Source organism: Castor canadensis, chromosome 6 (genome assembly GCF_047511655.1).
Source record: "Castor canadensis chromosome 6, mCasCan1.hap1v2, whole genome shotgun sequence".
NCBI classification, from domain to species: domain Eukaryota; kingdom Metazoa; phylum Chordata; class Mammalia; order Rodentia; family Castoridae; genus Castor; species Castor canadensis.
Genome location: NC_133391.1, coordinates 141,263,283 through 141,275,693, shown reverse-complemented (window position 1 = coordinate 141,275,693; position 12,411 = coordinate 141,263,283). Strand labels below are relative to the sequence as shown.

At 39.1% G+C, this 12,411-nt stretch overlaps 1 protein-coding gene across 1 annotated transcript in view; it reads right to left on the bottom strand.

Annotated features, from left to right (window-relative positions):
• LOC109680290 (PI-PLC X domain-containing protein 3) overlaps positions 1–12,170 on the bottom strand; it is a 156,980-nt gene extending 144,810 nt beyond the window's left edge. The window contains exon 1 of the mRNA XM_074077544.1: positions 11,541–12,170. Coding sequence (XP_073933645.1) covers positions 11,541–11,643 — 103 coding nt within the window. The 5' untranslated portion in view covers positions 11,644–12,170. The remainder of the gene's footprint in view (positions 1–11,540) is intronic.
• Between the last annotated feature and the right edge of the window lie 241 nt (positions 12,171–12,411).

Sequence of the window (12,411 nt, the reverse complement as noted above, 5' to 3'; positions counted from 1 at the left end):
ATTATAAATATATATGCACCCAAAATCAGTGTACCCAAATGTATGAAACAAACATTGACAAAACTGAGAAAGAAGCAGCATACAGTAATAGTATAGGCTGACTATCCCCTAATATTGGGACCAGAAGAATTTCAGATTGCATGGGCTTTTAAAGTCCTTTTTATTAGTGTATATCAATTTTCAAAGGCATTTCACCATGGTATTTCACAAATGTTTGTACTTTGATCAGCTTAATGCCTTTCTTGCTCTCTCTTTCCCCCATCTCTCCACTCTGCTATTTTTCAATAGCTTTCAGTGGATTTCTTTATGCCTTCTTTATACACAGACATGTTTTTTTATATTGGAATATTTACATAGATGTCACAGCTGAGCATCCCTAATCCAAAAATCTAAAATCTAAAATGTTCTGAAATCTGAAATCTTTTGAGCATCAATTTAGTGCTCAAAAGTTTTAAATTTTGTATAATTTGGAGTTCAGATTTTTGGACTAAGGATGCTCAAACTATAAGTGATTTCATTCAGTAATGGATAAATCATACAGACAGAAAATCAATAAGGAAACATTGAACTTGAACTGCACTTTAGACTAAATGTACTTAAAGACATGTATAAGAACATTCTACTCAATGATAACAGAGTACACATTCTTTTCAAGCACACATAGAATGTTCTCCAGGATAGATTATATGTTAGATCACAAAATATGTCTTATCCAATTTAAGACTAAAATCATACCAAATATCTTCTTTGATAACAAGAGAAAGAAACTAGAAAATAATAGCTGGAAGAAAACAGAACAAAATAGAAAATAGATGGAAATTAAATACACACTCTGAAAACACCAATGGCTCAAAGAAGAAATCAACAAAGAATTCAGAAATATCTTCAGATATACAAAAGTGAAGATGATAGCACAACATAAAAAAAACTCATAAAATGCAGTAAAAGCAGTACTAAGATGAAAGTTTATGGTCGTAAATGCCTGAAAAATACATGAAAGAAGAAAAAAATCTTAATTCTGAAACTGTAAAAGAGACAGGTGCAGTGGCTCAATCTTGTAATCACAGATACTCAAGAAGCAAGAGAGAATGGTCAGACCAGGGAAAAAGTTCATGACATCCCATCTCAACCAATGTCTGGAAAAAAAAAAAAGAAAGTAAGCCCAAAGTTAATATCAGAAGAGAAATAATAAAGATTAGAGTATAAATAAATCAAATAGAAAATAGAAAAAAAGAAATAAAACTTAAATTGGGTTTTGAAAGATAAAATTGGCATTTAGCTAAACTGAGAAGACTCAAACAAAATAACAAAAAGAAAGAGAAGACATAATAACTAAAGTCACAGAAATAGAAAGGATCATGGGACTACTAAGAAAAAAATAAATGCCAACAAATACAAACCAGATAGCTCCACAGGCTCCTTTTACCAAATATTTAAATTAACATTAATACCAATCCTTTTCAAACTCTTCCAAAAAACTGCAGAATAACTTATACTTCCAAACTCATGTATGAGAATAGCATTATCCTGATTTCAAAGACAACTATAAGTCTTTGAAAAGAAAAGAAAACTATAGGTCAATATCCCTGATGAACATAGATGCAAATATCTTCAAAAAATCCTAGCAAATCAAACTCAACAGCACTGAAAGAATCTTACACTAAAATGAAATAGGATGTATCCCTGGAAAGCAAGGATAATTACACATATTAAGTGAGTTAATGGATGTACCACATTAACATAACAAAGGATAAAATTTCATGATCATATCAATAGATACAGCAAAAGCATTTGGCAAAATGCATATAAATTACAAATAAAATTAAATTGCGTATAAAAGCCACATATGACAAACTCACATTCATACTCAATGGTGAAATTTGAAACCTTTTCCTAAGATCAGGAATAATGCAATGAGGCCCAATTTCACGACCTATATTCAATAGAGCACTATCAGTCCTAGCCACAGTAACTAGATGAGAAAAAAAGAAACAAGAGGTATCCAAACACAAAAGGAGAAGCAAAATTATATCTGACATGTATTCATACATAGAAACCCTTAAAGATCCATAAAATAAGACAGAATGAATAAACAAATTCTGTGAAATTGCAGCAGACAAAATGAATCTACAAAGTCAGTTACATTTCTATACACTAAAAATGAGGAATCTAAAAGGAAATTAAGAAAAAAATCCCACTTATAATATCATCAAAACAAAATGCTTATAAATAAAGTTAATCAAGATGGCAAATGTGACTTTTTACACTGAAATTTGTTGGGGAAAGAAATTAAAAACAAGAACAAATGTAAAAATAACATGTATTCATGGACTGGAAGACTTTATATTGCTCAAATATATCCACTACCCAAATCAATCTATAAATTCAATATAACTCCAATCAGTCCCTTGACAGTTTTTACAGAAATCAAAATAAAAAATCCTAAAAGCACTCCAAAGAGCTAAGACAATGTTGAGAAATAATAACAAGCTGGAGGCCTCAGGTTTCCTGATTTCAAAACTACTAAACAAAATAGTATAGTGCCAAGCCCAATTTCAAGAATCATTACCCCTATGATTTCTTCTAGAAGTTTTATAGTTTCAGCTCTTAGGTTTGCATCTCTCATCCACTTTAGTTGAGTTTTATGTATAGTGTAAAAATAAGGTTCCAATTTCATTCTTTTATGTCACTTGTTCAAGATACTATCCTTTTTTTATTGTGTATTATTGGCACTCTGATCAAGATAAGTTGACCGTGTATGCATGAATTCATTTCTGGGATAGGTATTATGCTTCATTGAACTGTATGACAGAATTTTATTGATCAGTGGAAACAGATCCACGTCTTCCACTTATCTAAATGAAATCCAGAGTACACACAAATAGGTACAGGTTTATTGGTAGGTTCTATGTTGGGAAACTAAAAACATTCTTGTATATTTGCATCCATGTTTTTTCCCACAGAATAAAAGATGAAATAATTAGTTTATCCACTAAAGTTTTCTAGAATTACATTAGATGGAATTTTTAGTTTAAATGAGTTGACATTTTGCAGATAAGCAGAATGGGAAAAAGTAAGACAAGAGAATTAAGGACATCTTCAAGGATATGACTCCAGTGCTAGATGAAGGAATTTGATCTTATGAGAAGAGAAGTGAGAACATAAGGTGGTGATGAAGACTAAACAAAACTTCATATCCTCTCTATCAGGATCTTGACTTCCCTCTAGCCACCTTTTTTTCCTTGAGAAAGGCTTAGAGCAAGTGATGGCAGGAGTGTGTTTAGGGCTAATTCTGCCTCTGAGAAGAGGCAGCTCTGGCCCTCGTCTCAGACCTTCACAGGGCAACAGGGGCATACAGCCTAAGTCAGACATTGAGAAAGGTTCCCATTTTCCCATCAGGATTCTATTCAAGTGTATCTTCTCTTCATCACCAAACATGTCAGAGGGAGGCTCCAGGAAAGTTTGGCAGACAACTAAGCTTCCCATTCATCATAGTGTACCTTCTTTCTTGAAATAAAAACCTCTTAAGTGAATTGAGCAGCCAAATTATCATTTATGTTAACTAAGAATAAACATGACCACCGCACAAAAGTTAACTCACAGGAAGAATTTTTCTGTCTAAAACAATATCAACTGGCATTTAAGACAGAGTGATAGTAGAGCTATCCACTCTCAGGATCTGTAATGAAACATAGGATCATAATAAGAGCACATCTAACAAATCCACGGACCATCTGCTTTAGTACCTGATCACCGGAGGTGACTAATCCTGGCATCTTTTCAAGAATGTTTAACCATCTCCTGCTGCCCCTCTCTTCCTGATCCATCTTCCTCTCTTAATAGAGCATAATAAAAGCATATGGTGCTGTAGAAAGCTTTTGGCAGTAGAATTTTTATCTGAACTATGGTAGGATTTTTTACCCTCACTTTGCCTTTCCTTCTCAATATGATTTAGATACTCCTCTGGTCCTTTGTCTTATGAGACTGATCTTAGCTAAGCGCAGACCAAGAGAAAACAGGATATAGAGTAAACCTTCTTGAGTATATTAAATACCATGTGACTTTAAGTAGGAGTGCTCTGAATACCCTTTGTGGTAGGATGTTCTCGAGATTCCAAAGCTAATGCTTATGGGTGAGAGGCATTCTTACCGGTAGCATTAGGTAAATTATTCTGGAAAAAGAACTCACTTCTTTAAGTAACAAGAATTAAACTGTGTTTGTGTATGTGTGTGCATTTGTGTTTAAAATTTAACATTTTCTTAAAGGATCAGAGCATAACAATTACTCTGTGCTTTAATCTAACAGAGCCCTTGGGAACTACTTTAGATCTGTCAGATTATTTGGCTCTATTGACATTGCCCAGGGCTGCTTAATGGGAAAATAATTATTTCTACTCTAGATCTGACTGTACAAATGACTAGATAGCACTGACCAAAGGTCTACTTATAGGAGAAATCAATAAGCTTCCTGAGGTGGACATGGTGGTACATGACTATAATCCCAGTACTTGGGAAGTTCAGGCAGGGAGATCACGAATTTGAAGCCAGCCTGGGCTATGCAGTGGAACCCTGTGTCAAAGAAAATAAAACCATAAAAGTGAAGCAAGAAGATTCCTGAAAAAGAAGTTATCTTAAGGGAAAATACACACATAACATACATTTATGCAGGTGCACATACAGATATACTCACACATGTGTATGTATATGCTCTGTACATACACAGAAAGACTGAACTAACATCAATAATGCAGAGCAGAGAACAAAATCTATCCTACACATTGTCCTCTGCTCACCTCTCCTAAACTCATACCTGAGTCACAGGGCCGAAGGGAAACAACAAAAGAATCTACATAAACCAGGCCAAAAGATGGACAGGTTTTACAGTGCTGGCACTGATGATTTCAGCAGTGATGCAGAGTCTGCAGTGGTAAAAGCTAGCCATCAGCAGCTTCCAGAAGGAAGGATCCCGCTCTGGAAACTTTTGATGTTTGTAAGCCATTAACATTCTGGATTTTGGGCCTCTATAGACACTGCACAAACTCTAGTGGGACTGCAAGTAGCAGAGAAGTTTTGATTACAGAACTATGGAATCACAGTTTCTTTATATATCAAGCATCAAAGGTAGCAGGGTGCCAGTGATTCCAGCCTGCAATTCTAGCTACTTGGGAAGCTGAGATTGGAAAGACTGTGATTCCATCTTAGCAAAAAGTTTGTGAAACCCCAACTAAGCCAATAGCTGGTTGTGGTGGTGCACCTGTCACCCCAGTGGGGCGGGAAGCTTAAAACAGGAGAATCACAGCTCAGGTCGACCTGGGCAATAGAGCAAAGAGGGCTAAAAGCATGACTCAGGCTGTAGAGTCCCTGTCTTCCATAAGATAGAAAGCTCTTTGTTAGCCCAAATGACTGACTTTATAGACCATACATAACAAACTGTCCAAAGACTTTTAGAACTACTTGGAAATCCATCAAGAAAGTACTTGGAATGAGCAGTTCTTACAACTATGATTTTATTTCGGGGCTGGTAATGTGTAGAGAATACTATCTCTGGGTCAGTAAGTCTTCAGTTTTTAATCTTCCTTCACAATTATTTCCTAGTTTTATTACTGATACATAGCACTCAATAGTCTTCTTCCTCTTTGCAGTTTACTCTTTCTGGTCTGATTGGGAGGGATTAGAATTAAACAAAAGAAAGCCTGATGAGGTGCATCCCTGTAATCCTAGTACTCAGGAGACTTGAGACAGCAGGATCCTGAGGTCAAGGTCAGCATGTAATATACAGTGACAGTCTGTCTCAAAAAATTAAAATGAGGAAATAAACTCTAAATAAGGGTATAAGAAGATTTTTATATGCATGAACCTTAACATATAAACATATAACATTGTGGAACCCATTTTAGCAATTTTAGGGTTATGTCTCTGTGTGTTGTCTATTTTATAACATCTATATTGTCAAAAACTGAAATACAAACCAGTAAGTTATATCTATACATGTTTCTATTCCATGTAAATCATGCTTTAAATAAGATATGCCTTGCAAGCACAAACTGGATTTATCATTTTCTATTGAAAACTAATTTATGCTGGTTGTGGTGGCTCATGCCTGCAATCCTAAGTACCCAGGAAGCAGAGATCTTGAAGACTAAAGTTTGAGGCTGGAGTGGGTGGATTTTCAAGATTCCATCTCAACCAATAAAAACTGGGTGTGCTGACCTGTGCCCATCATCTATGTGGGAAGTATAAACAGGAGGATTTTGGTCCAGGCTGGCCTGGTCATAAACACAAGACCCTATTAAAAAATAGCTGAAGCAAAAAGAGCTGTGGGTGTGGCTAATCTGGTACACCTGCCTAGCAAATGCAAGACTCTGAATTCAAATTTCAGTACTGTCAAAAAATTTTTACTGTTTACCCCCATTTTTAATAGTTTTCCAATGATGATTATAGTACACTTTATATTCATGATGACATTTTTATCCAAGAGCAATATTGGAAAGCTCTAGCTTATAGATAAAATGAATTGACCTATTTGCAACTTATAAATACAACAAAAGTGCTTCGGCCTGTGCACAACAGAGAGTGAGACCAAATGGACAAAGAACTAATATAAAGGTGTTTCCTAAATTGACATTAGCATTACCAGGGCTGGCTGGTTTTAAGTGCTGTTGAATAGCTGATATCAATGAGCACGGGACTTTAAGGAAAAGAGGGGAAAGGTTTTACATTTATCACGGTGACCTGATTTGAACACTTAAGTAGCAATTAAATAACACTTATTACTCGAGGTGCATGATGAACTCTAATGTCAGTTATCAGAAATGCTCCAGCCTGGGCCATTAGCCTTGAGTTGAATATGCAGTTTTGGTTTTTAGCCTGATGGTAAATTTGAACACTTGGGGGTAGGATGGATGGTCTGATAGAAAGCCTTGTAGAAAGATGTGTATTTACATTTGGCTCTGTCACTTAAATAAAGGTCCTAGAGGTACATTTAAGCAGTGTTTCTCAAACTTCAAGTGTGTACATGAATCACCTAGGTATCCTATTAAAATGTAGATTGTGATTAAATAAATTTGAGAAGGATGGGATCAGAGATGTTGCATTTCTAATAAGCTTCCTTGTACGATGCTGCTGCTGGTATCTGGACAAATATCTGATAAGATAAGTGATAGAATATATGAAAATTATATGTGTGCATGGGAGGGGGGATAAAGGGTAATGATGGAGAGTGTGAATTTGCCTAAGATACATTGTAAGCACTTTTGAAATGTCACAATGTATCCCCAGTACAATAATAATATGATAATAAAAAATAATAAAGATGCTTATAAAAATAAAATAAAAATAAATTTTAAAATGCTAAAACTTTCAAATATTCTTCAGATTTTCCTTTTATGGCAAAATCCAAACAACACTTGGAATTAAGGAGGCAGCACAAAAAGGATAATCATCCTAAACAATTTTGATTGGCTTAAAAGATTAACTGTCACGTCACTATTTTGACTAAAAACAGAGAAAAAAATCCTACCTTTTCTTATACATTTGTACAGTTAGATCCAACACCAGATTTTCCCTGTGGATTGTGTCATCCCAATTAAAATAGAAATGGTAAATTACAAAGAGGAGGAAGAAGACAGTTGCCTCAGGAACACAGGCAAGAACAAGAAGGGATTACTGTGAGGCAAAAAATTAAAAACCAACAAGGGCTTGAAATGGAACTCAATGATAGGCGGTTGCCCACCATGTGTGAGGCTCTCCTTCAATGGCCATAAAAAAAAAATCACATAAGAATCCCCATAAGAAAATGTTAATTAAAACAAAGAAGAAATCACAATTTTGTAAGTGCCTAAATAAGACTGATATTTTTCATCATTGTTGGCATTTTTCTAAAGGAAATGAACACAATTCACCTGTATAATCATTGATCCATAAAGCATTTCTGTGCTCCTTATCTAAAGTATAATCAACAACTCTGTGTTCAAGAAAACACACCTTCTCACTGAGGTCCCAGCCCCACATTTTGTCCAACTTTTCACTAGTGCATGGCCAGTTTGCTGAATTGTGTGTAAAAGATTGATATTTCATATCAGGCAGTGCATAGCCAATTCTTCCCATAGGTTAAATCCTTCCTAATCTTTTAGCTTTTGGACAGAATGTCTCCCTGTTACAGACCCATAGCACCAGCATCTTATTTGCTGCTATGATGGATCTATTTTCAGTGGTTCTGAACCACCATGATTACAGAATTAGAACTTTGCTTCAAAGATAGCAAATATTTATCAGCTTTACCTGTGCCTTCCCACTTTGTCTTCTTTCTTCCATCTCTGTTTATCCTTTCACCTGTCTGTGGTAAAGTGAAGCATCATTCATAATCCAAAATACCATTATTAAATAAATGTACATGAGTGAAGACTCAGTGTGGTTCCATTAGAGAGAGAAAGAAATAATAAACAAGACTGAAATATGAGTAACTGCAAATGTGTTCTGGCAGTATCGTTTCTTTGAAAAATAAATTGCAAGTAAGATTACTAATACCAATTACTAACTTAATTGCTCAGCCCAGTCAATACTAAAGCATGAGCACATGTAAATGTAAAACAGCATTGAGAAGTTTGGTTCTGAAAAAAATTAAAGATGCAGACACTTAAGAAATAATCAAAGATGCCAGAACTGCACACATGGTGGGAATATCACATATGTGTAGATTGTTCTTTGCACTAGCCTTGGGTAATCTGGCTCAGCTGCCCCAAGGAGTTGGCCTCATAATTAGGCAGCTGTTTATTCTGCTCTGCTTCACCTAAGAAAACCTGAAACTTTGGGGATGACTGAACCTCAGTTCCCTCCACAGAAACACTTGTGTATCGCACCCGGCGTGGTTCTAAATGGTGGAGATAATTGCTTAATTCAAGCTGTAGCAACTGGCCAAGTAAACATGTAGCAGCCAGGAAGCTATTAGCATGATTTTAAGGCAATTATTCCATTAGTGTTTAATAGTCTCCAATTAGTCTTCTCTGACTATCAAAGTTTAAATGTCTTTTTTTTCCACCAAAAATTCTGTGCTGAGTAATGCAGAAAGATTCAAACTGGATTTAATCCTAGTTATACACACACACACACACACACACACATACACACACACACACACACACACACACATACACAGCCTCTACCAAACCTACTTTACACAACCATGGGGGTAATCAGAAGTATAGATTTGGTGTATATATATATATATAGTGTGTGTTTCTCAGAAGTATCAGAGTGAGAATGGAGGCTTTGTAGGGAATTCACTTTGAATATTACATTCAAAGGGTTTAGGAAACGATGGAAATCCCATAGCATCCCAATGCCACCATCTTTATGTCTCTACTAGAAGATCACCAGAATATCAGAATGTCTGACCTCAAGGTTCCACTTTGTCCCTTGAAGAGAAAAGGATATCATCCTGTTCCTGTTAGTGACTAATTCCTTGTCTCCTCACTTTGGTTAGAACTTGTTGCTGCTGACCCAGAAAGTCCCAAAGCCTTTTCCTCCAAAACGCCTACATCGTCCCTAAGATCTAGTTTAGGGGTCAGGTCACTGAGCTGATTGTAGACCATTTGTCTACACTGAGTTTTTTTTTTTTTTTATAAAATGGAGATGGTAGTACCAGCACTGCCTACTTTACAAGGTTTTTGGGAAGACATGAGCTGGTGAATTTAACAGGGCTTTGAAAAACTGAAGCATTCTGTAAGGTAATAAAAGGTCGATTCACACATGGCATCACATCATCCTCAGAACTAGCTATACCAACTTAGGCTTTTAACCTCTCTGCATCTCTCCAGAGTCCCCTATCAGAAAATTAGGATGTCAGTCCTTGCCCTTCTTATCGTCTGTGTATAAAAAAACACTCAGGTGTAAAACCGAATACAAATGAAGGAAGAAAACAGATGGAAACAGATGGGAACGCCTGTGGAAGTGAGAGTGGAATTTTGCCAACAAAGTTGTGTAGTTTTGCTGTCTCCTTTAAAAGAGCAATCCCCAGGCTCGCCCAGATAGCAGAGTAAATGCAGAGTGCAGAAGCTGGGTTATTCTTTTCCTTGGAGATTTCCTGCACTGAGGAAGCTATCTATTGAGGAAGGGCAGGAGGAGATAACCCTTTCTCTGGACAGAGTTGGTAGGGCAACCTGTGCTTGTCATAGCTGCCAAAGTGACAGGTGACTTAAAATCATTGATTTGAGTTACTGATCAGTTCCAGTGCTGTTAGAGCCTGTTGGGATTTTCAGGAAACCCTCTCTCCTTTACCCTCTCCTTTATTATACTTCCCTCCAGTTGCTGGGAGGGAGCTCTGGATAGGGCTGATCAAGAGGAGGTAGACCAGAAGGTTGAACTTAATAACATAGTTCCCCTCTGGGCAGGAGACGGACTACCCATCAATTAATTGCCCTCTGGTCCAGTCCTGGAAGAGTTGCTTTCTGAGTCCATGTGCTTAGCTAAATTGGTAACGAAGTATGGTCATGTCCCCAGCTTTCATCTTGTAAACTGTCCTAAAACGACCCTCTCTCCTGAGATACCTGAGCTGGGGAGTGATGCGCATTCCAGTTCCAGAAACCTGCCTAGTCTTCTGGTCCAGGTCGCTCACGCCATGCCGAAGCCTCATGATACCTCGCGTCTCTAACTTGCTTTGTTCATGCTTCCTTCCCACTACACTGGACCTCAGCTCAGTCACTTTTTCCCCACCATTAGCAGGTTAATGCCTCCCTCCCTCCACCGCTGCTCAGACAGGTTCCTGTGCTGGGCTTCTATCCCGAGCAGCAAAAACACAGTCTGCAAGGCTTTGCTTTCCTGACCCCGGCGCCTTACGCTGCTGACACGCATTTAGACTCCAGATGGTGGCCACTCAGCCAGGCCCGCCGAGTCCTCACGGATCAGGAAACTGTGTCCTTCGCTCCTCACCCCCTTCAGCTCCTTGTCAAGGGCAGCGATCACGCCGCCGCCTGTCCCTCAACTTTCATCACTCTTCTTCGGGAAGCGCCTAGTCTTTTGAAAGGAGATTGGGAACGAATATTAACGACTTGAGTAGGTTCTAACAGTGAATCTACCAAATCTGCTTAATTTTGTGCCAGGGAGAGATTCAGAGGTTCACGCGCCAGAGCCGAGCCCCTAGATCACCAGCTCGCACTCATCGCACACGACCACCCCACAGACTCAGTAATCTCACCCCCAGCCCCTAAATCTGCAGGGAAAACTATGGGAGGGGGCACGAGGCACCATCCTGGAGACCTGCTTCTCTCCTAACCCCAGCCCTGCTTACACAGTCTGCTTCTTTTACAGCCCAGGAGGAGAGAGCAGTCACCTTGACTCCTGGCGCCACGGTTCCCAAAGGTTTGGAAAATGCCAGGAAACCTGGGGCTACCCAGGCACGAGCTCGCCTGGCCCGAGACCCACCCCTGAAGACGAGTTTCCCTCCCGCGGGCATCGTGGCAAGTTCCCACTCCGTGGCAGAGAAAGCAGGGCGGGGCAGGTGGAGAGCGGGCGACAAGCCCCGGCGAGCAGCCTAAGCGAGCCTACCTGGGATGGCTAAATTGGTGAGGGGGATGCTGTGCATGCTCTCAGGCAGAGTTGCCATCCAGTCGGCGAATTTCAGCTCGTTTTTCCCCTGAGACGAGGCCATGGTGCTGGTCGGCGTGCCGCGCGCTGGTCCCCACACTCCTCGGGCAGGCTGGCAGGCTGCTGCCGCTAATCCAATGTTTGCTCCAGCCCGGCTAGAGTTTACACTCCGCTCTGCGCCACACCCACAGGATGGCGCAGACACATGCTAATTTTAATAATTATTCAAAACACCCCATGCTCCCTTAGTGCCTCCGCCAGACTCCGCTGGAGCTTTTGTTCCTGACGTCCGCACTCAGCTCTCTCTGCTCTCCCCTCCCTTCCAGACTCCCTCCTCCAGGCTTATCCCTCCTAGGCATCTCTGCCTTTCCTTGCCATTCTGCAGCTTTGCTTGGCTTCTTTTATTTTTTATTTCTTTAACTTGATTTGCCCAGCTGCTTAGCCCATGGTCTTGCTCTGTCCTTTGGTGTGACTTCAAGGTCCTGTGTGTCTGAAAGACGGTCTTGTAGCTGAATCTAAAATCCTAGTAGGCTTTGGGACGTTATTGCCTCCTGCAGAGCTGCTTTTCAAGACTTTCCCTTCTTCCCAAAGAGCTTTCTCTTTTGTAAGCTACAACAGGTTATGCCTTTTGCTCAGCCAGAGCACACAGCCCTGCTTATACAAAATGGTGGTCTTTATTCACTACCTTGCCTAATTTGAGGAATAGATGACAAATGTGGAGTCAGGAGAGGGCAGTAAATTCTAGGTGGTTACTACTAAATTCCCAGTACCCTACCCCAGACATTTCATACTAAAAAAGCACTGCACCAGCGCACTGCACTGTTACTGCTGT